Source organism: Pangasianodon hypophthalmus, chromosome 26 (genome assembly GCF_027358585.1).
Source record: "Pangasianodon hypophthalmus isolate fPanHyp1 chromosome 26, fPanHyp1.pri, whole genome shotgun sequence".
NCBI classification, from domain to species: Eukaryota; Metazoa; Chordata; class Actinopteri; order Siluriformes; family Pangasiidae; genus Pangasianodon; species Pangasianodon hypophthalmus.
In genome coordinates, this window is record NC_069735.1 from 18884154 (window position 1) to 18911653 (window position 27500).

General features: G+C 42.5%; 2 protein-coding genes across 4 annotated transcripts in view; both read right to left on the reverse strand.

The window, feature by feature from the left end:
- Positions 1–16526, reverse strand: part of akap8l (A kinase (PRKA) anchor protein 8-like) — a 20239-nt gene extending 3713 nt beyond the window's left edge. For 2 of the 3 annotated variants that reach the window (XM_034300240.2, XM_034300239.2), the window contains exons 1-6: positions 16369–16526; positions 15330–15368; positions 5565–5766; positions 3223–3736; positions 2223–2343; positions 886–938 (exon numbers count right to left, since the gene is read on the reverse strand). In XM_034300240.2, coding sequence (XP_034156131.1) covers positions 886–938; positions 2223–2343; positions 3223–3736; positions 5565–5766; positions 15330–15368; positions 16369–16393 — 954 coding nt within the window. In that variant the 5' untranslated portion in view covers positions 16394–16526. The remainder of the gene's footprint in view (positions 1–885; positions 939–2222; positions 2344–3222; positions 3737–5564; positions 5767–15329; positions 15369–16368) is intronic. The other variant, XM_053229878.1, reaches the window with a different exon arrangement.
- Positions 16527–21502: 4976 nt separating this feature from the next.
- Positions 21503–27500, reverse strand: part of mvb12a (multivesicular body subunit 12A) — an 11403-nt gene continuing 5405 nt past the window's right edge. The window contains exons 6-10 of the mRNA XM_053229957.1: positions 26510–26647; positions 26133–26242; positions 25449–25507; positions 24685–24744; positions 21503–24462 (exon numbers count right to left, since the gene is read on the reverse strand). Coding sequence (XP_053085932.1) covers positions 24409–24462; positions 24685–24744; positions 25449–25507; positions 26133–26242; positions 26510–26647 — 421 coding nt within the window. The 3' untranslated portion in view covers positions 21503–24408. The remainder of the gene's footprint in view (positions 24463–24684; positions 24745–25448; positions 25508–26132; positions 26243–26509; positions 26648–27500) is intronic.

Here is a 27500-nt window from a genome sequence, read left to right on the forward strand (position 1 = left end):
GCATTCTGTGAAACGACTGCTCTAAAGCTCGCGGCTCTTTAAGACACCAGAGACACGAACTAGCATTTTAATCCCAGTCACTTTCAACAAGCATCTAAAGGGTTTCACATTTGTTATATTTGTTAAGCAGATCAGGAAGCTAACTAAATTCAAACACAGTAAGATGTGTGAAGCTACAGACCATTAAACTCAAACAGGTTACTTAAATGTGAAGTTATTTAGATCTCAGCGTATCAGCTCAGAAACCTACAGAAGAGGCCGTGAGTTATTATTACATTTCTTCCTTGTTTTCTCGTGATCAGGGATTAATTTTTCTGGGGACTGGACACACGTTTTATTGCTCTGGACGCATCATGATGGATGAACAAATTCGTTTTTGCTTTGATCCGGGACTCGAGCTGAAATCGCTCCGTGTGTCGGACACTCGAGAAGGAGGCTGTCAGGTCTACAGGAGATAAACTCCATCTCTACAGCGGGCATTTAATGCGTTTATGATGATGATGATGATGAAGACGCCAGCCCCATTCACAAGGCGTAAGATTTTCTCGTGATAAATTGACGTTGAGAAAACAAGAAGAAAAAACAATAATGGCCTCTTCAGGGCTTCTGTAGCGACAGCGTTATTTTGTTGAAACCTTCCCGATGAGGTTTCGAAATGCTTTCCATTCAAATGAACGTGTGAACTATACAAACACAAACGTTTTCATATTAAAGTTTTAGTTTCTTTTTAGCCTCACATTCATCAAACACAAACACGAGTCACAGCACTTGCATTGATAATTGACAGCATGGATAATTAACGAACTCGTTAACGGCTATACTAGCCTTTTTTTTTTTTTTTCCTCCTTCTTGTCATCCACATTTGACAAGTGAGAAGAAACTTACAGTGGCTAGAGTTGCGTCGTCGTTCTTCTCTTCTTTCGGTTCTGCTGCTTTGGCTGGATAAAGAGTCACAAAGGTCCTTGTTAAGTATAGATTTATAGTGGAGCTTTATCTTTATTACATTGGTATAAACTTTCCATTCTTCTGTGATATCACTTACACGATTCATGCATCCTGCATCCAAACATCATCATGTTCTTACAGATATAAACGTTACATTCACATTTTTAGGGCTTTTGGCAGACGATCTTATCCAGAGCAACTTACAATCATCTCATTTTTTTATATACAACAGAGCAGTTGAGGGTTAAGGGCCTTGCTCAGGGACTGGGGTTTGAATTCTCAACTTTCTAAGCAGAAGCCCAACGTCTTAACCGCCGAGCTACCACTTCCCCATTCACTGCTTCTGCCCTAACAGAACATAAATTTATTCCCATAGCTTTCTTTTCTGAAATGTATTACTTAAATAAAGGACATGTAGACCTGATAAAACCTGATAAACCCTAAAATGAAACGACTACGATGTGAACAAACGCCTTCAAAAATAATGAAATTAAATGTTTCTACATTTAAAAAAAATCCTATAAAGAGCAGTAAACAGTAATAATTGAAACAAAGTCAGTATTTAATGTGACGATCCTTCACTTTAAATAAATAAAGCAGTATCTGAGGTGCAGTGTGTGCAGTTTTATAAGGAAATGAGCTGGAAGTGTTACTGAGCATCTTGCAGAAGCAGCCACAGTTCTTCTGGAGACTTTGACTGTCGACTCGCTTCTTATTTCTGCAGCGAAACCCAGCAGCCTTCATTATGTTTTTATCTGAAAAGTGTCTCTTATGGAATCTGCTGCTTTCTTTACTGACATACAAACATTTTTCTGTAACATTTCATTTTGTGCTGGAAAACTAATGTTTGGAATCTAAAATGGTTTTGTACTGAATCAATAATGTAGAAGTCAGAAAATAAACATCTATAACAAAGTTTGTACTTAAAAAAAAAAAAAAAAAAAAAAAAAACAACAACAAACAGTACTGCAGATGCGTTTCACCTACAGCACCATGGAACAATATTTACTGATTATATTCACACTGGTGTCAAGTTTGCCATGTTAGCCGGCTAGATTTACCAACAAACCGGACTTCTGGCAGTCAACAAACCATGTTTGTGTATGAATAAACAAAAAGCTTAGCTAAAAGACTTCACTCTAAGGCAGACATGAAGACAAGCGAATGCCATGTGGTTAGCGTTGCTATTTTGATGCATCAACACTATAAATGTCGTGTCGTTGGGTCGTATAACAGACTAGCAGCAAAGGAAAGGAAGGAAACAGGGAAATGTGTACCCTTATCAGCTTTATCGTCTCCTTCAGACTCAGTCTTGCCCATTTTAGACTCGGGCTCATCAGCTGTAGTTGGGGTCTGCTTCCTCTTCTTCTGTCCGTCACGCTGAGGTTTTACCGGCTGCTACGGTGACACATCCACACAAAACGTTACCTCAAGAGATCTCCGATGATCAGGATAATATTAATAAATGTATCGCCAACACACACACACACATTACCACAGACACACACAGATTACCACAGACACACAGACACACACACACACACACATTACCACAGACACACAGACACGGTATGACGTGACCACAGTTTTAAAACAGGAGAAGATTCCCCGTTCACGAAGGTTAACAAGCACACAGTGGACACGGGACAAACATCTCAACACTGCACATCATGAAGTGATAAATGTCACATGCACTTACCTTTACACACACACACACACACACACACACACACACACACACACACACACACACACACACACACACAAAACCGCAACCAACTTGTTAAGACCCAGCCATGGAAACCGAATCTTTGACAAGGACAGTCTTAAGAAATAAGTTACAGGTTTTTAGGGGTGTTTTGAGCATGAACATGGGGCTTATAGATGAATAATAAATACTGCCTAAACTACCAAGATTACATAAAAATGAACCTATGTCTATCTTTGTGCTTCCCAAAGAGTAAAAGAAATCAGGGCTGTCGGTTAAGAAAACTTTCTAGCTGGACCTGGTGAGTTGGGCCATCATGGGGTATTACATGTACTGGGAGGCTGTTTGTCTGTTTGAGGGGCGTTACAGGGGTACTACAGCAGAGGTGATCTGTTGGACATGTTTAGAGTGGCAGGTGGAGTGAAATGATGTAATTTCCACATGTATCTCCACTCGACAGGCTGGGCAGGCTGGACTATTTGGGCAGGGGTATTTTATTTTTTTTTTTTTTTACATTTTTCTGGGGTGGGTTGATGGTTCAAGTCCAGTGCTTTGCTGGAGGTACTTACTCGGTTGAGGGGTCTCTTGCGGGTGCGTTGTCGGTTGAGGTTTTTGCCCCCTCCAAAGTGCCGGACAGGATAGTCCTGGGAGCCATGATGAGGCTGGAACCCCCCACTTTCGGGGTACATGCGGTGGCTCAGGAGCGATGGCAGCTTGCCTCGCCCTGAGGGGGAGTGGCCTTGCCCCCCACTCCGCCCACCTCCACCCATCATAGAGGAATCCTGCCTACGGCCAAAGCCGCGCCCGCCTGGCCCTCCGCCCCTGTGCTGGGACCTCTGTCCCGCACCCCAGCCGGAGCCTGAGAAAGCATCTCGAGCATGCCGCATTTTGGCGTTTCCGTGGGAGGCAGAGCCGCCAAAGCCACCACCCCCTCCAGCTCCACCCATCGCCCCAAAGCCCATGCCTCCACGCTGGGCCATCATGTCGCCCCGGGAGTCACCAAATACAATGTTACCAGATCTGTAGAGATCGCGGGGGCCAAGGGCAGAGGAGCGCGAGTCGAAAGACTCGTACTGGTCAAACCTGCAGAAGGAGGTGCAGAGCAAGTAGAGATGAAGCATTGGCACCTCTAATTTCATACTTTCACTTTCCCTTTGATTCATTTACTCTCCTGCTCTCCCTTAATGTTTTACTACTAGTAACTTAACTGATCTTTTAAAAAGTATCCCAAAGAACCCCACACTGATCTTTGGATGACAAGTTGCATTTTGCAAGTTGTCATTCATCCAAGCCATTCCCCACACCGATATCCAATTGGACAGCACTCTGGATAGTCCGTGAAGGGTCTGAGAACCCTTGCAGTCCCACTTGATCCTTTGCAATTTGGGATGGGGAGGAAGTTGCCGGGTCTGATCAAGAAGAGCCTCCAAAATGATGGTTGGGACAAACATGGAGAAACACCATTACTGAATTATTGTCTGGATCAAGTACTAAATGTGAATATATAGTTTGGCTCGAGTAAAAGAGATTCATATCACAGGTATACAGGTGAAGGAATGGCTTCAGTGATGGGGATTTTGTCATTAAAGCATGAGCAGCACCAGGGTATAAAGGTCAACAAATGGGAATACATTGGATCATCAGGCAATAGACTTCCCTTTGCCCTTGGGCAAGCTTCAGAAAACTGAATCTTAGGAGACATTGAGTCAGTTTTTCAGAAACAAGCTCTAGAGGGGTCAGAAAATAATATTTTCAGAACATCCTTTGGCAACCAATGGTATCTTGCAATCCACAGCCAAAGAAGAAACAAGCTAGGGACTTAGAGTGGGAACACAGACCAAGAGCACTGGGGACATCACTGTCTAAAAATGTCCTAGCACTCCTACTTAGAGAAGTGTTTTCTGAATTGACCACTTGTTTGCCAGGGCCATGTTTTGACAATACACAGATTGCACACCTAACGTACCGTTCATGATCTAGGCCCATCTATTCACATCTACGACAAAAACATCTATTAAAAAACATCCGTTCTGGTTCCTCTGCCATCAAAGCCACTTATATCTACATATCTTACTTGCCATCTAGTCAAACTGCATGCAAATACTAGCGCTAAACTACAGAAGATGAAGGTTTGCATCTTTTGCCTCTAGGTCACTAGCCCCATCTATTGATATATAACCGAACAGAAAACCCTACGCACCACAGAGAACAGAGAAACTAAAGCAATACTGACTGTGGAGGACAAAAATGTACTTTAGATTACATTTAAATATGTATTTTGGGCTTCATTTATCAAACTGGATGCAAACAAATTCATCTATGAATCTTGACTGATCAGGCTCAAATTGTACAACTGGTGAAGAATAGTTACTGCAATTTTATTTTATTTGCATTATGCTGTCAAGTTATAAGTCAAAACACTTATTTTAGTTACACACACACCAGTTTAGTGAACATGTCGAGGTTATGGTCCATCAAGAATAGGAACGAAGGAACGTATAGTACGAAGGAAATCAGCAAAACTTCTGTAAATGTGGTGGGATTTTTTTTTTATAAATTTGGTTTGATCACAAAAACATTTAGTAAAAGTTTGATAAATGAGGTCCAAAGGTGATAAGCAAAGACAAGTACAGCACCAGTAGATCCATCTTGATGGTCACTTGAGAAGTTGAGACATCGACACTCTTGACTAGACACCTTCGTTTGAGGAATGACCCGTTCTCGTTAAGATCTAGTTCTGCAATCGTATGCAAATGTAGCGCTGAAATATTCATTACAAATCTATAGAAAACATTTGGACTCAGTGGTTCTGTCTATTACAGGCTTTAGAATTTAACGCCTGGCCTGTCTGATTTGTTTCCTGAGAATTAAATATTCATACACGTGATGGGGAAAAAAACATCCATCCTACCTGTCATTTCGACCCCCTCCTTTCATCCCTCCCTCTAACTGTGTTAGCATGTCGAGCCGCTGGTTGATCTTAGCGATCACGTCATCTGCATTGCCCCCAGAGGAGGAGAGAAGAGAACCAGACAGACCTCGCTTCATCTGTCCTCCACCATATCCACCAGACATCGAGTCCTTATAGCCATACAGGTCGTAGCTGCCAGATCCTGAAAATGAAAACAGCAATCAAGTTGGCAAATACATTTTAATCCATGGACTCAATATTTTGACAATAGCAATAATTGTGAATATATAAAATTTGATCTGCAGTATCAGTATCGGGGCCTGTACTGAAATCTGCAGTGACAGTATCGGCGCCTGTACTGAAATCTGCAGTGACAGTATCAGTATCGGCGCCTGTACTGAAATCTGCAGTGACAGTATCAGTATCGGAGCCTGTACTGAAATCTGCAGTGACAGTATCGGCGCCTGTACTGAAATCTGCAGTGACAGTATCGGCGCCTGTACTGAAATCTGCAGTGACAGTATCGGCGCCTGTACTGAAATCTGCAGTGACAGTATCGGCGCCTGTACTGAAATCTGCAGTGACAGTATCAGTATCGGCGCCTGTACTGAAATCTGCAGTGACAGTATCAGTATCGGCGCCTGTACTGAAATCTGCAGTGACAGTATCAGTATCGGCGCCTGTACTGAAATCTGCAGTGACAGTATCAGTATCGGCGCCTGTACTGAAATCTGCAGTGACAGTATCAGTATCGGCGCCTGTACTGAAATCTGCAGTGACAGTATCAGTATCGGCGCCTGTACTGAAATCTGCAGTGACAGTATCAGTATCGGCGCCTGTACTGAAATCTGCAGTGACAGTATCGGCGCCTGTACTGAAATCTGCAGTGACAGTATCAGTATCGGCGCCTGTACTGAAATCTGCAGTGACAGTATCAGTATCGGCGCCTGTACTGAAATCTGCAGTATCGGTATCGGCGCCTGTACTGAAATCTGCAGTATCGGTGTCGGCGCCTGTACTGAAATCTGCAGTATCGGTGTCGGCGCCTGTACTGAAATCTGCAGTATCGGTGTCGGCGCCTGTACTGAAATCTGCAGTATCGGTATCGGGGCCTGTACTGAAATCTGCAGTGACGGTATCGGCGCCTGTACTGAAATCTGCAGTATCGGTATCGGCGCCTGTACTGAAATCTGCAGTATCGGTATCGGCGCCTGTACTGAAATCTGCAGTGACAGTATCAGTGTCGGCGCCTGTACTGAAATCTGCAGTGACAGTATCAGTGTCGGCGCCTGTACTGAAATCTGCAGTGACAGTATCAGTGTCGGCGCCTGTACTGAAATCTGCAGTGACAGTATCAGTGTCGGCGCCTGTACTGAAATCTGCAGTGACAGTATCAGTGTCGGCGCCTGTACTGAAATCTGCAGTGACAGTATCAGTGTCGGCGCCTGTACTGAAATCTGCAGTGACAGTATCAGTGTCGGCGCCTGTACTGAAATCTGCAGTGACAGTATCAGTGTCGGCGCCTGTACTGAAATCTGCAGTGACAGTATCAGTGTCGGCGCCTGTACTGAAATCTGCAGTGACAGTATCAGTGTCGGCGCCTGTACTGAAATCTGCAGTGACAGTATCAGTGTCGGCGCCTGTACTGAAATCTGCAGTGACAGTATCAGTGTCGGCGCCTGTACTGAAATCTGCAGTGACAGTATCAGTATCGGCGCCTGTACTGAAATCTGCAGTATCAGTATCAGTATCGGCGCCTGTACTGAAATCTGCAGTATCAGTATCAGTATCGGCGCCTGTACTGAAATCTGCAGTGACAGTATCAGTATCGGCGCCTGTACTGAAATCTGCAGTGACAGTATCAGTATCGGCGCCTGTACTGAAATCTGCAGTGACAGTATCGGAGCCTGTACTGAAATCTGCAGTGACAGTATCAGTGTCGGCGCCTGTACTGAAATCTGCAGTATCAGTATCGGAGCCTGTACTGAAATCTGCAGTGACAGTATCGGAGCCTGTACTGAAATCTGCAGTGACAGTATCGGAGCCTGTACTGAAATCTGCAGTGACAGTATCAGTGTCGGCGCCTGTACTGAAATCTGCAGTAACAGTATCAGTATCGGAGCCTGTACTGAAATCTGCAGTGACAGTATCAGTGTCGGCGCCTGTACTGAAATCTGCAGTGACAGTATCAGTGTCGGCGCCTGTACTGAAATCTGCAGTGACAGTATCAGTATCGGCGCCTGTACTGAAATCTGCAGTGACAGTATCAGTATCGGCGCCTGTACTGAAATCTGCAGTGACAGTATCAGTATCGGAGCCTGTACTGAAATCTGCAGTGACAGTATCAGTATCGGCGCCTGTACTGAAATCTGCAGTGACAGTATCAGTATCGGCGCCTGTACTGAAATCTGCAGTGACAGTATCAGTATCGGCGCCTGTACTGAAATCTGCAGTGACAGTATCAGTATCGGCGCCTGTACTGAAATCTGCAGTGACAGTATCAGTATCGGAGCCTGTACTGAAATCTGCAGTGACAGTATCAGTATCGGCGCCTGTACTGAAATCTGCAGTGACAGTATCAGTATCGGCGCCTGTACTGAAATCTGCAGTGACGGTATCGGCGCCTGTACTGAAATCTGCAGTGACAGTATCAGTATCGGAGCCTGTACTGAAATCTGCAGTGACAGTATCAGTATCGGCGCCTGTACTGAAATCTGCAGTGACAGTATCGGAGCCTGTACTGAAATCTGCAGTGACCGTATCGGAGCCTGTACTGAAATCTGCAGTAACAGTATCGGAGCCTGTACTGAAATCTGCAGTAACAGTATCAGTATCGGCGCCTGTACTGAAATCTGCAGTATCAGTATCGGAGCCTGTACTGAAATCTGCAGTGACAGTATCGGAGCCTGTACTGAAATCTGCAGTGACAGTATCGGAGCCTGTACTGAAATCTGCAGTGACAGTATCGGAGCCTGTACTGAAATCTGCAGTGACAGTATCGGAGCCTGTACTGAAATCTGCAGTGACAGTATCGGAGCCTGTACTGAAATCTGCAGTGACAGTATCGGAGCCTGTACTGAAATCTGCAGTGACCGTATCGGAGCCTGTACTGAAATCTGCAGTAACAGTATCAGTATCGGAGCCTGTACTGAAATCTGCAGTAACAGTATCAGTATCGGCGCCTGTACTGAAATCTGCAGTAACAGTATCGGCGCCTGTACTGAAATCTGCAGTAACAGTATCAGTATCGGGGCCTGTACTGAAATCTGCAGTGACAGTATCAGTATCGGCGCCTGTACTGAAATCTGCAGTGACAGTAACAGTATCGGAGCCTGTACTGAAATCTGCAGTGACAGTATCAGTATCGGGGCCTGTACTGAAATCTGCAGTGACAGTATCGGAGCCTGTACTGAAATCTGCAGTGACAGTATCAGTATCGGAGCCTGTACTGAAATCTGCAGTAACAGTATCAGTATCGGAGCCTGTACTGAAATCTGCAGTAACAGTATCGGGGCCTGTACTGAAATCTGCAGTAACAGTATCAGTATCGGGGCCTGTACTGAAATCTGCAGTGACAGTATCAGTATCGGGGCCTGTACTGAAATCTGCAGTGACAGTATCAGTATCGGCGCCTGTACTGAAATCTGCAGTGACAGTATCAGTATCGGAGCCTGTACTGAAATCTGCAGTGACAGTATCAGTATCGGAGCCTGTACTGAAATCTGCAGTAACAGTATCAGTATCGGAGCCTGTACTGAAATCTGCAGTAACAGTATCGGCGCCTGTACTGAAATCTGCAGTAACAGTATCGGCGCCTGTACCGAAATCTGCAGTAACAGTATCGGCGCCTGTACCGAAATCTGCAGTAACAGTATCAGTATCGGCACCTGTACCGAAATCTGCAGTAACAGTATCGGCGCCTGTACTGAAATCTGCAGTGACAGTATCAGTATCGGCGCCTGTACTGAAATCTGCAGTGACAGTATCAGTATCGGCGCCTGTACTGAAATCTGCAGTGACAGTATCAGTATCGGCGCCTGTACTGAAATCTGCAGTGACAGTATCAGTATCGGCGCCTGTACTGAAATCTGCAGTGACAGTATCAGTATCGGCGCCTGTACTGAAATCTGCAGTGACAGTATCAGTATCGGCGCCTGTACTGAAATCTGCAGTGACAGTATCAGTATCGGCGCCTGTACTGAAATCTGCAGTGACAGTATCGGCGCCTGTACTGAAATCTGCAGTGACAGTATCAGTATCGGCGCCTGTACTGAAATCTGCAGTGACAGTATCAGTATCGGCGCCTGTACTGAAATCTGCAGTATCGGTGTCGGCGCCTGTACTGAAATCTGCAGTATCGGTGTCGGCGCCTGTACTGAAATCTGCAGTATCGGTGTCGGCGCCTGTACTGAAATCTGCAGTATCGGTATCGGGGCCTGTACTGAAATCTGCAGTGACGGTATCGGCGCCTGTACTGAAATCTGCAGTATCGGTATCGGCGCCTGTACTGAAATCTGCAGTATCGGTATCGGCGCCTGTACTGAAATCTGCAGTGACAGTATCAGTGTCGGCGCCTGTACTGAAATCTGCAGTGACAGTATCAGTGTCGGCGCCTGTACTGAAATCTGCAGTGACAGTATCAGTGTCGGCGCCTGTACTGAAATCTGCAGTGACAGTATCAGTGTCGGCGCCTGTACTGAAATCTGCAGTGACAGTATCAGTGTCGGCGCCTGTACTGAAATCTGCAGTGACAGTATCAGTGTCGGCGCCTGTACTGAAATCTGCAGTGACAGTATCAGTGTCGGCGCCTGTACTGAAATCTGCAGTGACAGTATCAGTGTCGGCGCCTGTACTGAAATCTGCAGTGACAGTATCAGTGTCGGCGCCTGTACTGAAATCTGCAGTGACAGTATCAGTGTCGGCGCCTGTACTGAAATCTGCAGTGACAGTATCAGTGTCGGCGCCTGTACTGAAATCTGCAGTGACAGTATCAGTGTCGGCGCCTGTACTGAAATCTGCAGTGACAGTATCAGTATCGGCGCCTGTACTGAAATCTGCAGTGACAGTATCAGTATCGGCGCCTGTACTGAAATCTGCAGTATCAGTATCAGTATCGGCGCCTGTACTGAAATCTGCAGTATCAGTATCAGTATCGGCGCCTGTACTGAAATCTGCAGTGACAGTATCAGTATCGGCGCCTGTACTGAAATCTGCAGTGACAGTATCGGAGCCTGTACTGAAATCTGCAGTGACAGTATCAGTGTCGGCGCCTGTACTGAAATCTGCAGTATCAGTATCGGAGCCTGTACTGAAATCTGCAGTGACAGTATCGGAGCCTGTACTGAAATCTGCAGTGACAGTATCGGAGCCTGTACTGAAATCTGCAGTGACAGTATCAGTGTCGGCGCCTGTACTGAAATCTGCAGTAACAGTATCAGTATCGGAGCCTGTACTGAAATCTGCAGTGACAGTATCAGTGTCGGCGCCTGTACTGAAATCTGCAGTGACAGTATCAGTATCGGCGCCTGTACTGAAATCTGCAGTGACAGTATCAGTATCGGCGCCTGTACTGAAATCTGCAGTGACAGTATCAGTATCGGAGCCTGTACTGAAATCTGCAGTGACAGTATCAGTATCGGAGCCTGTACTGAAATCTGCAGTGACAGTATCAGTATCGGCGCCTGTACTGAAATCTGCAGTGACAGTATCAGTATCGGAGCCTGTACTGAAATCTGCAGTGACAGTATCAGTATCGGCGCCTGTACTGAAATCTGCAGTGACAGTATCAGTATCGGCGCCTGTACTGAAATCTGCAGTGACGGTATCGGCGCCTGTACTGAAATCTGCAGTGACAGTATCAGTATCGGCGCCTGTACTGAAATCTGCAGTGACAGTATCAGTATCGGAGCCTGTACTGAAATCTGCAGTGACAGTATCAGTATCGGCACCTGTACTGAAATCTGCAGTGACAGTATCGGAGCCTGTACTGAAATCTGCAGTGACCGTATCGGAGCCTGTACTGAAATCTGCAGTATCAGTATCGGCGCCTGTACTGAAATCTGCAGTATCAGTATCGGAGCCTGTACTGAAATCTGCAGTGACAGTATCGGAGCCTGTACTGAAATCTGCAGTGACAGTATCGGAGCCTGTACTGAAATCTGCAGTGACAGTATCGGAGCCTGTACTGAAATCTGCAGTGACCGTATCGGAGCCTGTACTGAAATCTGCAGTAACAGTATCAGTATCGGAGCCTGTACTGAAATCTGCAGTAACAGTATCAGTATCGGCGCCTGTACTGAAATCTGCAGTAACAGTATCAGTATCGGCGCCTGTACTGAAATCTGCAGTAACAGTATCGGCGCCTGTACTGAAATCTGCAGTAACAGTATCAGTATCGGGGCCTGTACTGAAATCTGCAGTAACAGTATCAGTATCGGCGCCTGTACTGAAATCTGCAGTGACAGTAACAGTATCGGAGCCTGTACTGAAATCTGCAGTGACAGTATCAGTATCGGAGCCTGTACTGAAATCTGCAGTAACAGTATCAGTATCGGAGCCTGTACTGAAATCTGCAGTAACAGTATCGGGGCCTGTACTGAAATCTGCAGTAACAGTATCAGTATCGGGGCCTGTACTGAAATCTGCAGTGACAGTATCAGTATCGGCGCCTGTACTGAAATCTGCAGTGACAGTATCAGTATCGGAGCCTGTACTGAAATCTGCAGTGACAGTATCAGTATCGGAGCCTGTACTGAAATCTGCAGTAACAGTATCAGTATCGGAGCCTGTACTGAAATCTGCAGTAACAGTATCGGCGCCTGTACTGAAATCTGCAGTAACAGTATCGGCGCCTGTACTGAAATCTGCAGTAACAGTATCGGCGCCTGTACCGAAATCTGCAGTAACAGTATCAGTATCGGCACCTGTACTGAAATCTGCAGTAACAGTATCGGCGCCTGTACTGAAATCTGCAGTGACAGTATCAGTATCGGCGCCTGTACTGAAATCTGCAGTGACAGTGACAGTATCGGAGCCTGTACTGAAATCTGCAGTGACAGTATCGGAGCCTGTACTGAAATCTGCAGTGACAGTATCGGAGCCTGTACTGAAATCTGCAGTAACAGTATCAGTATCGGCGCCTGTACTGAAATCTGCAGTGACAGTATCGGCGCCTGTACTGAAATCTGCAGTGACAGTATCAGTATCGGCGCCTGTACTGAAATCTGCAGTAACCGTATCGGAGCCTGTACTGAAATCTGCAGTAACAGTATCAGTATCGGAGCCTGTACTGAAATCTGCAGTATCAGTATCAGTATCGGCGCCTGTACTGAAATCTGCAGTGACAGTATCTGCAGTATCAGTATCGGCGCCTGTACTGAAATCTGCAGTAACAGTATCGGCGCCTGTACTGAAATCTGCAGTAACAGTATCAGTATCGGCGCCTGTACTGAAATCTGCAGTAACAGTATCGGCGCCTGTACTGAAATCTGCAGTAACAGTATCAGTATCGGCGCCTGTACTGAAATCTGCAGTGACAGTATCAGTATCGGAGCCTGTACTGAAATCTGCAGTATCAGTATCGGCGCCTGTACTGAAATCTGCAGTGACAGTATCGGCGCCTGTACTGAAATCTGCAGTGACAGTATCAGTATCGGCGCCTGTACTGAAATCTGCAGTAACCGTATCGGAGCCTGTACTGAAATCTGCAGTAACAGTATCAGTATCGGAGCCTGTACTGAAATCTGCAGTAACAGTATCAGTATCGGAGCCTGTACTGAAATCTGCATTAACGGTATCGGCGCCTGTACTGAAATCTGCAGTATCAGTATCAGTATCGGCGCCTGTACTGAAATCTGCAGTATCAGTATCGGCGCCTGTACCGAAATCTGCAGTAACAGTATCAGTATCGGCACCTGTACTGAAATCTGCAGTAACAGTATCGGCGCCTGTACTGAAATCTGCAGTAACAGTATCAGTATCGGCGCCTGTACTGAAATCTGCAGTGACAGTGACAGTATCGGAGCCTGTACTGAAATCTGCAGTGACAGTATCGGAGCCTGTACTGAAATCTGCAGTGACAGTATCGGAGCCTGTACTGAAATCTGCAGTGACAGTATCGGAGCCTGTACTGAAATCTGCAGTAACAGTATCAGTATCGGAGCCTGTACTGAAATCTGCAGTGACAGTATCGGCGCCTGTACTGAAATCTGCAGTGACAGTATCAGTATCGGCGCCTGTACTGAAATCTGCAGTAACCGTATCGGAGCCTGTACTGAAATCTGCAGTAACAGTATCAGTATCGGAGCCTGTACTGAAATCTGCAGTATCAGTATCGGCGCCTGTACTGAAATCTGCAGTGACAGTATCTGCAGTATCAGTATCGGCGCCTGTACTGAAATCTGCAGTAACAGTATCGGCGCCTGTACTGAAATCTGCAGTAACAGTATCAGTATCGGCGCCTGTACTGAAATCTGCAGTAACAGTATCGGCGCCTGTACTGAAATCTGCAGTAACAGTATCAGTATCGGCGCCTGTACTGAAATCTGCAGTGACAGTATCAGTATCGGAGCCTGTACTGAAATCTGCAGTATCAGTATCGGCGCCTGTACTGAAATCTGCAGTGACAGTATCGGCGCCTGTACTGAAATCTGCAGTGACAGTATCAGTATCGGCGCCTGTACTGAAATCTGCAGTAACCGTATCGGAGCCTGTACTGAAATCTGCAGTAACAGTATCAGTATCGGAGCCTGTACTGAAATCTGCAGTATCAGTATCGGCGCCTGTACTGAAATCTGCAGTGACAGTATCGGCGCCTGTACTGAAATCTGCAGTAACAGTATCAGTATCGGAGCCTGTACTGAAATCTGCAGTAACAGTATCAGTATCGGAGCCTGTACTGAAATCTGCAGTAACAGTATCAGTATCGGAGCCTGTACTGAAATCTGCAGTAACAGTATCAGTATCGGAGCCTGTACTGAAATCTGCATTAACGGTATCGGCGCCTGTACTGAAATCTGCAGTATCAGTATCGGCGCCTGTACCGAAATCTGCAGTAACAGTATCAGTATCGGCGCCTGTACTGAAATCTGCAGTGACAGTATCTGCAGTATCAGTATCGGAGCCTGTACTGAAATCTGTAGTGACAGTATCGGCGCCTGTACTGAAATCTGCAGTGACAGTAACAGTATCGGCGCCTGTACTGAAATCTGCAGTGACAGTATCAGTATCGGCGCCTGTACTGAAATCTGCAGTGACAGTATCAGTATCGAGGCCTGTACTGAAATCTGCAGTGACAGTATCAGTATCGAGGCCTGTACTGAAATCTGCAGTAACAGTATCGGAGCCTGTACTGAAATCTGCAGTATCAGTATCGGGGCCTGTACTGAAATCTGCAGTAACAGTGTCGGCGCCTGTACTGAAATCTGCAGTAACAGTGTCGGCGCCTGTACTGAAATCTGCAGTATCAGTATCGGGGCCTGTACTGAAATCTGCAGTAACAGTGTCGGCGCCTGTACTGAAATCTGCAGTAACAGTGTCGGCGCCTGTACTGAAATCTGCAGTAACAGTATCGGCGCCTGTACTGAAATCTGCAGTAACAGTATCGGAGCCTGTACTGAAATCTGCAGTGACAGTAACAGAAAATGAAGAGCCATGGTGTCATCTCGACACATAACTTTTTATTCCTGCCATCTCTATAAATGTTGAGTGCACGCATGTGTAGTAAACTGAACACTGGTTAAGTAAGAAATCCAGAAGGATTCTCACCTCTGCTGGAAGATCCTCCTCCACCCCAGCTGGAGAAACCTGTCCACGAGAGCAGGAGGAGAATATAAACCCTGTTAGGACTCTCAGAGATACACATGAAACTTCCTGCTCAGCCATACCACATCCTGTTCACTTCAGCTCTACGTTTGTATCTGTCGGTCAGTCTCCGGCACGGCCCTCAGACTCATATCCTCTCCGAGCGCACAGGACTAGGGCTAAACCACCGTCACTGCACTGTACAGCATGTTCAGGATGTAGTTTCATTCCTTTTAGACCATGAGCAAGAATCTGGTCCATATTAGTTTAAAAATAATTCATATCCTACGTAATAAACATACAAGAAGTGCAGCAGTAACAGAGACTGAACTGGACATCCTGTGCACAATACACCACTTACACAGGAGGAGGAGATTTAAAAACCTGTGGTGCACTAATATAATATTATATAATATATATTTATTTATAAATAACACAGAATTCAGACTATAATTGACACACTGTGTGTAGTTTAAATGCATTACAAAAGAGAATTGAAGCCAGTATTTGTATTTCCTCATGTAGTAATGACTCCTAATGGTAAAAGATAATGATATAACCCATCTAATGCACTTATATCTATAAATAAATAAAAGATCTGATTGTCTTTCTGTCCTGTTTAACGCACTACGTCGATTCAGGGCAAGATGCTAGTCATGCTAACGCTAGCTAGCAAAGCTTGCTAATCCTGACTAGCCGTCCTTTGTTAGTCTCATTCAGGCCCAGCAGCTCAGCATCGCGATCTACGGACGATTAATTAATAACCAAACGAAATAATTACATCTAAAATGTAAATAACGCACGAGTTAAACACAGAAGAGGAATTCTGTAAAACAAAATGGCGCCGGTTGTAGCACTTTACCCGGCTAATGTTAGACACACTGTTAGCTAGCTAGCTAGCCAGTCGCCATCTTCCACACAAACACACACTCGTTTTAAAAACATCCCCCTCAAAATGTCTGTATTATATTCACGTTTTAAAAATAAAACCCAAAACTCATACCTGATCCATATCCACGACCGTCCATTTTCACAGAAAGAAATTTAGCTACGATTCCAAAGTCCACGAAGCCGAACAGACGCAAGACTCACCGGTTAACGCCCAAATAGCGTCCTGTTATTACTTAGTGCACTACAAAGGGCGCATAGGACTTCAGTTTATACCCTACGCAGTGGCTTTATATAGGGAGGGAAGGCGCTATTTGGTATGCAGCACCCTCGCGCACAGAGATGAATCCTATTGGGTAGAATTTTGAGTGACCACCGATGGTCCAATTGTAGTATTGGTTATATTTGCATAACGAGAACGTTCAGCCAATCAGCAACGCGATTTCTGTTAGTGGGGGAGGGGATTCTTGGTCGTAGATGCAGCAGCGCCATCAAAGTTACATAGCTTTAATTATTTTATTACTGTGTTTTACCGGTTTGTGATTTTGGGAGTGAAATAATTTTTGATTATTTTTATTTTACAGCTTTATTCAGTCGAGACGTATTTGTTGTCTGAAGATTGCGTTTTTGCTTTGGCTGATAAGAGTACATTATCATGAACATTTCATTCATCTATCTATCATTTCATTCATCTATCTATCATTTCATCCCTCCCTCCATCCCTCTGTCCCTTTCTCCCTCCATCCACCCACCCATCCATCCCTCCCTCCTTCCATCTGTCTGTCTGTCCACCCATCCATCCACCCATCCTTCCCTCACTCCCTCCCTCTGTCCCTCAATCCATCCCTTTGTCCATCCCTCCCTTCATCCATTCACCCACCCCACTACGCACCCACCCTTCACTCCCTCCCCCATCTATCCCTCCATCCCTCCCTCCATCCCTCTGTCTCTCTCTCCCTCCATCCACCCATCCATCCATCCCTACCTCCCTCTTTCCATCTGTCTGTCCATCCAACCCTCCCTCAATCCATCCCTTTGTCCATCCCTCCCTTCATCCACCCTCCATCCATCCCTCAGTCCATTCCTTTTTCCATCCCTCCCTCTGTCCATCCCTCCTTCCATCCCACTGTTTCTCAGATAAAAAGTTTTTAAAAAATTGGAACACTTATATATGTATATGTATATAGATAGAGATATAGATATAGATAGAGATAGAGATAGAGATATAGATAGAGATAGAGATATAGATAGAGATAGAGATAGAGATATAGATATAGATATAGATATAGATAGATAGAGATAGAGATAGAGATATAGATAGAGATACAGATATAAATATAGATATAGATAGAGATATAGATATAGATATAGATAGAGATAGAGATATAGATAGAGATATAGATAGAGATATAGATAGAGATATAGATAGAGATAGAGATATAGATATAGATAGAGATAGAGATATAGATAGAGATAGAGATACAGATAGAGATAGAGATAGAGATATAGATATAGATAGAGATAGAGATATAGATAGAGATAGAGATACAGATAGAGATAGAGATATAGATAGATAGAGATAGAGATAGAGATATAGATAGAGATATAGATATAGATATAGATAGAGATAGAGATAGAGATAGAGATACAGATAGAGATATAGATAGAGATAGAGATATAGATATAGATAGAGATAGAGATATAGATAGAGATAGAGATACAGATAGAGATAGAGATAGAGATATAGATATAGATAGAGATAGAGATATAGATAGAGATAGAGATACAGATAGAGATAGAGATATAGATAGATAGAGATAGAGATAGAGATATAGATAGAGATATAGATATAGATATAGATAGAGATATAGATAGATAGAGATAGAGATAGAGATATAGATAGAGATACAGATATAAATATAGATATAGATAGAGATAGAGATAGAGATAGAGATATAGATAGAGATAGAGAGAGATAGAGATATCGATAGAGATATAGATATAGATATCGATAGAGATATAGATAGAGATAGAGATATAGATATAGATAGAGATAGAGATATAGATAGAGATATAGATATAGATAGAGATATCGATAGAGATATAGATAGAGATAGAGATATAGATATAGATAGAGATAGAGATAGAGATAGAGATATAGATAGAGATAGAGATATAGATAGAGATAGAGAGAGATAGAGATATCGATAGAGATATAGATATAGATAGAGATATCGATAGAGATATAGATAGAGATAGAGATATAGATAGAGATAGAGATAGAGATAGAGATATAGATAGAGATAGAGATAGAGATATAGATAGAGATAGAGAGAGATAGAGATATCGATAGAGATATCGATAGAGATATAGATAGAGATAGAGATATAGATATAGATAGAGATAGAGATAGAGATAGAGATATAGATAGAGATATAGATATAGATATAGATAGAGATAGAGAGAGATAGAGATATCGATAGAGATATAGATAGAGATATAGATAGAGATATAGATAGAGATATAGATATAGAGAGAGATAGAGATAGAGATATCGATAGAGATAGAGATATAGATATAGATAGAGATATAGATATAGATAGAGATATCGATAGAGATATAGATAGAGATAGAGATATAGATAGAGATAGAGATATAGATAGAGATAGAGATAGAGATATAGATAGAGATAGAGATATAGATATAGATAGAGATAGAGATATAGATATAGATATAGATAGAGATATAGATAGAGATATAGATATAGATATAGATATAGATAGAGATATAGATAGAGATATCGATAGAGATATAGATATCGATAGAGATATAGATAGAGATATAGATAGAGATAGAGATATAGATAGAGATAGAGATAGAGATAGAGATATAGATATAGATAGAGATAGAGATAGAGATATCGATAGAGATAGAGATATAGATAGAGATATAGATAGAGATATAGATATCGATAGAGATATAGATAGAGATATCGATAGAGATATAGATATAGATAGAGATATCGATAGAGATATAGATATCGATAGAGATATAGATAGAGATATAGATAGAGATAGAGATATAGATAGAGATAGAGATAGAGATATAGATAGAGATATAGATATAGATATAGATAGAGATAGAGATATCGATAGAGATAGAGATATAGATAGAGATATAGATAGAGATATAGATATCGATAGAGATATAGATAGAGATATCAATAGAGATATAGATAGAGATAGAGATATAGATAGAGATATCGATATCGATAGAGATATAGATAGAGATAGAGATATAGATATAGATAGAGATATAGATATAGATATAGATATCGATAGAGATATAGATAGAGATATAGATAGAGATAGAGATATAGATAGAGATATAGATATAGATATCAATAGAGATATCAATAGAGATAGAGATATCGATATAGATATAGATAGAGATATAGATATAGATATCAATAGAGATATCAATAGAGATAGAGATATCGATATAGATATAGATAGAGATATACAGTCAGGTCCATAAATATTGGGACAGTGACACAGTTTTGGTAATTATGCCTCTGTACACCACCACAGTGGATTTGAAATGAAGCATAGATGTGACTGAAGTGTAGACTTTCAGCTTTAATTCAAGGGGTTTAACAAAAATATCGCATTAACCGTTTAGGAATTACAGCCATTTTTTACAGAGTTCCTCCATTTTCACAGGCTCAAAAGTAATGGGACAATTGACTGATAAGCAGTTTAATGGCCAGCTGTGGCCTGTTTCCTCCTTATATCATGATAAATTAAGGAGATAAAAGGTCTGGAGCTGATTCCAAGTGTTGAATTTGCATTTGGTAGCTGTTCATGGGAACTCTCAATATGCCGTCCAAAGAGGTGTTGATGCAAGTGAAGGAGGCCATCATTAGGCTGAAAAACCAAAACAGACCTATCAGAGAGATAGCAGAAACTTTAGGAGGGCCAAATCAACAATTTGGTACATTCTTAAAAAGAAGGAATGCACTGGTGAACTCAGCAACACCAAAAGGCCTGGGAGACCACAGAAAACCACTAAAGTGGATGATTGCAGAATTCTTTTCTTATTGAAGAACAACCCCTTCACAACATCTAGCCAAGTCAGGAACACTCTGGAGGACGTAAGCCTATCATTGTCAAAGTCTACAATCAAGAGCCACCTTCCTGAATGTAAATACAGACGGTTTACCTCAAGATGCAAACCGCTGGTAACACTCAAGAACACAAAGGCCAGATTAGACTTTGCTGAAAAACCTCTAAAAAAAGCCTGACCAGTTCTGATGCAAGATTAACTTGTACCAGAATGATGGGAAGAGAAAAGTATGGAGAAGGAAAGGAAGGGCTCATGATCCAAAGCATACCACATCATCCGTCAAACATGTGGAGGCAGTGTTATGGCATGGGCATGTTTGGCTGCCAATGGAACTGGGTCACTGGGGTTTATTGATAATGTGACTGCTGATAGAAGTAGCAGGATGAATTCTGAAGTGTACAGAGCTATACTTTCTGCTCAGATTCAGTCAAATGCTGCAAAACTGATAGGACAGCGCTTCACAGTACAGATGGATAACAACCCAAAACATACTGTGAAAGCAGCCCAAGAGCTTGGAAATTAAATGTTCTTAAATGGCCGAGTCAGTCACCTGACCTCAACCCAACTGAGCTCCTTTTCACTTACTGAAGATAAATCTGAAGGCAGAAAGACCCACAAACAAGCAGCAACTGAAGATGGCTGCAGTAAAGACCTGGCAAATCATCTCAAGGGAGGAAACTCAGCATTTGGTGATGTCCATGGGGTCCAGACTTCAGGTAGTCATTGACGGCAAAGGATTTACCTCCAAGTAATAAAAATAATCCTAATATTTATGATTATATTAGTTTGTCCCATTACTTTTGAGCCTGTGAAAATGGAGGAACTCTGTAAAAAATGGCTGTAATTCCTAAACGGTTAATGCAATATTTTTGTTAAACCCCTTGAATTAAAGCTGAAAGTCTACGCTTCAGTCACATCTTGACTGCTTCATTTCAAATCCACTGTGGTGGTGTACAGAGGCAAATACCAAAACTGTGTCACTTTCCCAATATTTATGGACCTGACTGTAGATAGAGATAGAGATAGAAATATAGACAGAGATAGAGATTAAAATCAGTTCTGAAAAGGTGAGTTAAGTTCATTTCTGACACGGACGTGTTCCTGTGAAAGTGATAATACGCAGCTTCACGTTTTACTTTTTATTCCATAAGTTTATGATTGAAGTTTACAAAGTCTAACAGAAAAATCTCCAAAAAATCTCCTTCCAAAAGGACAAAAGCACATTTAACACAGACAGAAACATAAAGTTTGGTCTTAATATTAAAAAAAACAACAACAGTAAAATAAATACAAATGTTTAAATCAATAAAAAAAGCAGTTATAAACCACAACCCAAATAAAGTAGCCTTAATCTCACACACACACACACACACACACACACAACGTTTTAATAATCTATCAGACTTCATAACACACTTTACTGCAGTGTTAAATAATACATGATCTTATCTGACTTTATCTAAACGTACAGCTGAGAACATCAACATCAGATACATCAGAGCTTTTCAAAAACCTCGATTAAAAAACAACCCTTTTTATTTGTGAACTGCTTTTAGATTTCACCAGGTTTCAATCCCAACACTAGAAATCCCAATCTATAGCACGATACCAATCTTAAAGCCTCCTCCATACGGTAAAGAAAAATATCATCTTCTCCTTTACTGCAAAATATTTAAAGCAGAATAAAACACATTTAACTCACACACACATTATATATGTATATATATATATATAGATTATATACATTATATATGTATATAGATAGATAGATAGATAGATAGAGAGAGAGAGAGAGAGAGAGTTTATCTTCTATTTTTGTTTTCTGTATTTGCTCTACAATTTCTTTCTTCACGTATCATAGTATATAAAGTAAATAAATGAAAGATACACACTTTTTTTTTTTAAATCACTAGATATGATATAGGATTATATCCGTCTCCTCATTTCTTTATAAAAATAGTGTCATGAAAAGGAATTCTGGCTGCAGATTTGTACCCAGATGAGGTGTGTTTAGCTTTCTGTTTGTTTCTAGACTTATTATTATTATTATTATTATTATTATTATTTCAGAGTAAACCTGCAACAGATCTGCTTATTTACACTCAGCAGTGCAAACATTTATATATTTACAGTTCTGTGCAAAAGTCTTAGTCACATGTAAAGAAATCCTGTAGAGTAAAGACGCCTTCGAAAATAATGAAATTAAATGTTTCTACATTTAAAAAAATCCTATAAAGAGCAGTAAACAGTAATAAATGAAACAAAGTCAGTATTTAATGTGACGATCCTTGACTTTAAATAAATAAAGCAGTATCTGAGGTGCAGTGTGTGCAGTTTTATAAGGAAATGAGCTGGAAGTGTTACTGAGCATCTTGCAGAAGCAGCCACAGTTCTTCTGGAGACTTTGACTGTCGACTCGCTTCTTATTTCTGCAGCGAAACCCAGCAGCCTTCATTATGTTTTTATCTGAAAAGTGTCTCTTATGGAATCTGCTGCTTTCTTTACTGACATACAAACATTTTTCTGTAACATTTCATTTTGTGCTGGAAAACTAATGTTTGGAATCTAAAATGGTTTTGTACTGAATCAATAATGTAGAAGTCAGAAAATAAACATCAGTAACAAAGTTTATACTAAAAAAAAAAAAAAAAAAAAAAGAGGGGTGCCAAGACTTTTGCACAGTACTGTAAATGAGAACATTAATATCAAAACCTTTATATCCCTCCATCAGCATTTTCTATTAAAGCAAAAAGTTACATCAGGCAGCAAAATCCATGAACTCGGGGTGCGTTTAGTTTTTCCTTCAGCTACAACTTCAGCACTAAGTGTCACTGTGAATGACGTCCGGACATCCCTGATATACAGAAATAGACGCTAACATTGCTAACTTTGGCCAGCTAAACTGATTTATTAGTGTTTACGTCTCTGCTTTTTCATTTAAAATTAATGTTTAGTGTCAGGTTAATGATTTAGTCACTATGTGCGTAACACGCGTAACAATATCGAGCATCAATGTCCTCATTACTACGTAAGAGTTTATTTTACTATACGCTAAAATACTCATTTCTGATTGGCCAGCTGGTGGTTGTGTGTTACTCTGTTACACTGAAATGCCTTTAATGCATAAATCAACAACCACAAATAACAGTTTAGCGGATAATTAAACAGACTTTTGCTTCATTAATGAAACTAATATTCGTTCATTTTTTATAGAATTATGAAAAACACTGCATCGCAGCCTCAGTGCATCATGGTCCTGTGGGGTTGTGATTAGATCATTTAAATATATCTTCTTTTTTTCCTCTTAAAGATTTTTCCCATATTCATGTGGTTAAATATAAACCTGTAGGATTGGAAATTGCCAATCTGGCAACTGTAATGGACATTTATTCAATATAAATGATTAAAAATGACCATTTGCAGGACGGATCCTGAAAACACCCCAAAACTCAACGGGCCTGTAGTTGGTTCTAAAATATAATGTAATGAGTAATATGTAATATGTTAATGTAATAGTGCGCCTCGTCGTAATATCGGAAACTTTAGCGTTCACTTTAACAGCATCTGCACAGGCAGCGTTTTTAAGCACCATTAAAACTCTGTTTTTCTTCATCCTTGGAGACGGAAATCCCACAATTCACTTCACTTTACTAACATGGCGAATAAAACCATCACTCTGTCTGAGGAAATCTTCTGATAAACACTTAACATGAGCATAATTAATTCACTGGGTGATTAGCATAACTAGTTCACACATTCATGTTGCATTACTGAGTGTTAATGAGGACTGATTAGCGCACTGATTAGCGCACTGATTAGCGCACTGATTAGCGCACTGATTAGCGCACTGATTAGCACACTGATTAGCACACTGATTAGCACACTGATTAGCACACGGTAACAGACTTTGGTCATCATTAGCAACGTTGGTCGCTTAGGAGAAAGTTTGCTTAACGTTTGATTTTAATGAAAATAAATAAAAAGGTGGAGTCAAGTGAAATCGGTGGGCGGAGTTTAAGAGTGATGTCACCTAGGAGCGGGGTCTCGTGGTCACCTGTTCTTCCACCGTGAACGTGTAGTTATACTGCGGAGAGAAAATCCACGTTAGCATCGAACATGTGATCAGATACAACAGCCAATCAGGTGCCAATATGCAAATGAGGTGCATTAATATTTTAACAGTGTAAACTTAGGAAAAAAAAAAAAAAAAAACCTAACCAGTGATTTTTCAGTGACGAGCCAGAAATGAGCTGTACAACACAAAACACACAAGAGAAAGAAACGAAAACATCTAACAGCATCTCACCTCGTTCTCTATGTCCTGGAGAGATTTAATACGAATATTATCCAGTGCAGCGACGGACACCTGAGAGAGAGAGAGAGAGAGAGAGAGAGAGAGAGAGAGATATATAGAGAGACAGATAGAGAGGGAGAGAGAGATAGAGAGAGGGAGGGAGAGAGAGAGGGAGGGAGAGAGGTAGAGAGGTAGAGAGATAGAGAGAGAGAAGGAGAGAGAGATAAAGAGAGATAGATAGAGATAGAGAGAGATAGAGAGAGAGAGAGAGAGATAAAGAGAGAGAGGTAGAGAGAGAGATAGAGAGAGAGATAGAGAGAGATAGAGAGAGAGAGAGAGAGACAGACAGACACAGAGAGAGATAGAGAGAGAGAGAGAGAGAGACAGATAGAGAGGGAGAGAGAGATAGAGAGAGAGAGAGGGAGAGAGACAGATAGAGAGAGAGGTAGAGAGAGAGAGAGGGAGAGAGAGGGAGAGAGAGGGAGAGAGAGGGAGAGAGACAGGGAGAGAGAGATGGAGAGAGAGAGAGAGAGAGAGATAGAGAGAGAGGTAGATAGAGAGAGAGAGAGAGAGGTAGAGAGAGATAGAGAGATAAAGAGAGAGAGGGAGAGAGAGAGAGAGATAGAGAGAGAGAGATAGAGAGATAAAGAGAGAGAGAGAGAGGTAGATAGAGATAGAGAGAGAGAGAGAGAGATAGAGAGAGAGAGAGTGTAAAACAGTCCTGTATGAGAAGCTTCTGTTCTCTGATGGTGATTTTGCTAAAATGTTGTTTTTACCTTCTCGACGGCTCGACTTTCAAATTTGGGATGAAGAGCAAAAGGAACTCCGTCCATCGCTGAGCGGCGAAAAGAAAAAATGACCAAAGTGAGAAAGTTCTCAGTGTTTAACGCGCACGATAATTAAATATCACGTGTAACTGGATGACAGCCGACTCGGCGTACCGCTAGGCACAATGCTGGAAATTCATTAAAAAAAGATCTCAAACCTCTTGTTTGTGGACTTTCGATCGTGTGCACGTGTGTGTGTGTGTGTGTGTGTGGTGTGTGTGTGTGTGTGTGTGTGTGTGGTGTGTGTGTGTGTGTGTGTGTGTGGTGTGTGTGTGTGTGTGTGTGTGTGGTGTGTGGGTGTGTGTGTGGTGTGTGTGTGTGTGAGTGTGTGTGGTGTGTGGGTGTGTGTGGTGTGTGTGTGTGAGTGTGTGTGTGTGTGGTGTGTGTGTATGTGTGTGTATGTGGTGTGTGTGTGGTGTGGGTGTGTGTGTGGTGTGTGTGGTGTGTGTGTGTGTGTGAGTGTGGGTGTGTGTGGTGTGTGTGTGGTGTGTGTGTGGTGTGGTGTGTGTGTGTATGTGTGTGTGTGTGTTGTGTATGTGTATGTGTGTGTGTGTGTGTGTGTGAGTGTTGTGTATGTGTATGTGTGTGTATGTGTGTGTGAGTGTGTGTGTGGTGTGTGTGTGTGTTAGTTACCTGTAATACCATAAATGTTGTTGCCATCGTACACCTTCTCAGGAGTCTCTACACGGTCCAGGTTGCTACGGCGACGACTGACCCTGGGTGGGGCTTGAGATGGCTGGTTGCTATGGAGAAGGTAAAGAGTGTAAAGTTTTGCGTTCACTCAGAAAAGAGTAAGGCCACGCCCACACGGGGTGATGTAACCATGACAACACTGATATCCGAGTAGAATTATCACTAAAAGAAAACAAAGCAAGCTGAATAGCTTGAGGATCCAGTATGTAGCTCATCATCATGCTTTGCTTTTCGCGTGTCACTAACGAGCTGCTGCTCAGGTGATAAAAGGCACCTGATGTCACTGAGTGAAACTTTGTGCGAGTGCTGAAATGTACTTGGGTCTGAGAGGCAGCGGCGTGGCTGCTTCCAGCGAGAGCTGCCGCATGTCGATGCTCAGACTGCGAGGCTTCACCTGAGGAACCGGAGACGAGAACGGGCCTTTCAGACACCACAGCACGTAGCCCTGAATGTCCCTGTGAGACACACACACACACACACACACACACACACACACGTCACGGAACACTGCATTGATAAATAACTGAACACTTTAATTTTATCAAGAAAGCTAAAGGCCACGTGTACAAGCAGGGGAATGAAACCTGGCGGATGGAGACCGTCTACGTGAGCTATAATTACAGCACAACTCGGGAAACCGCGAGACTGAGCCGTGAATAAACAGCGTATACGTCTTTTTCCCGTTTATCCATCACCATGACAACCGGCTGCTACGACCACCATGACATCTGCGTAGATTACAATTCCAAATAAAGTTCACAGGATAAACTAATTGTGTGATTTTAGATTTTTATGGCATTTTTTATACAATATGTTCATCTGCACATCACAAAATCTTTCATGTGAAGCGTAAACACTTTTAGACTGTGGGTAAAGAAACAGAGACAGATTAAACCTGTGAAGAACTCGAGCGCAGTGCAGCAGGTGTGAACTGAAACCGTCTAAAAATGTCCTGCGTTATTCATCCCGAGTGAACAGTTCATCAGGCATCTTCAAGCACCTCTTCAGGGCTCTTTAATCGTATCCACAGCAGAGCCGGAGTGTCTGAGGGGTTCAGACGGGTTCAGTCTCAGACCACCAGCAGAAAAGCTCCGACTCGCATGAAGACCAAGAGCAGCAACCAGAGCACTAACAGATACCACTCTTTTATACACCTCACACCTTTATACACCATCACACTGTACGAGATCACAATAAACTCTGAGACGAGATCTCTACCAGACTGTGTGAGAACGTCTGCTCAGATTAAACGATGATGAAGATCCTCTAACGATGAACCTGCGATTCAAGAACATTCAGTCTTAGGCA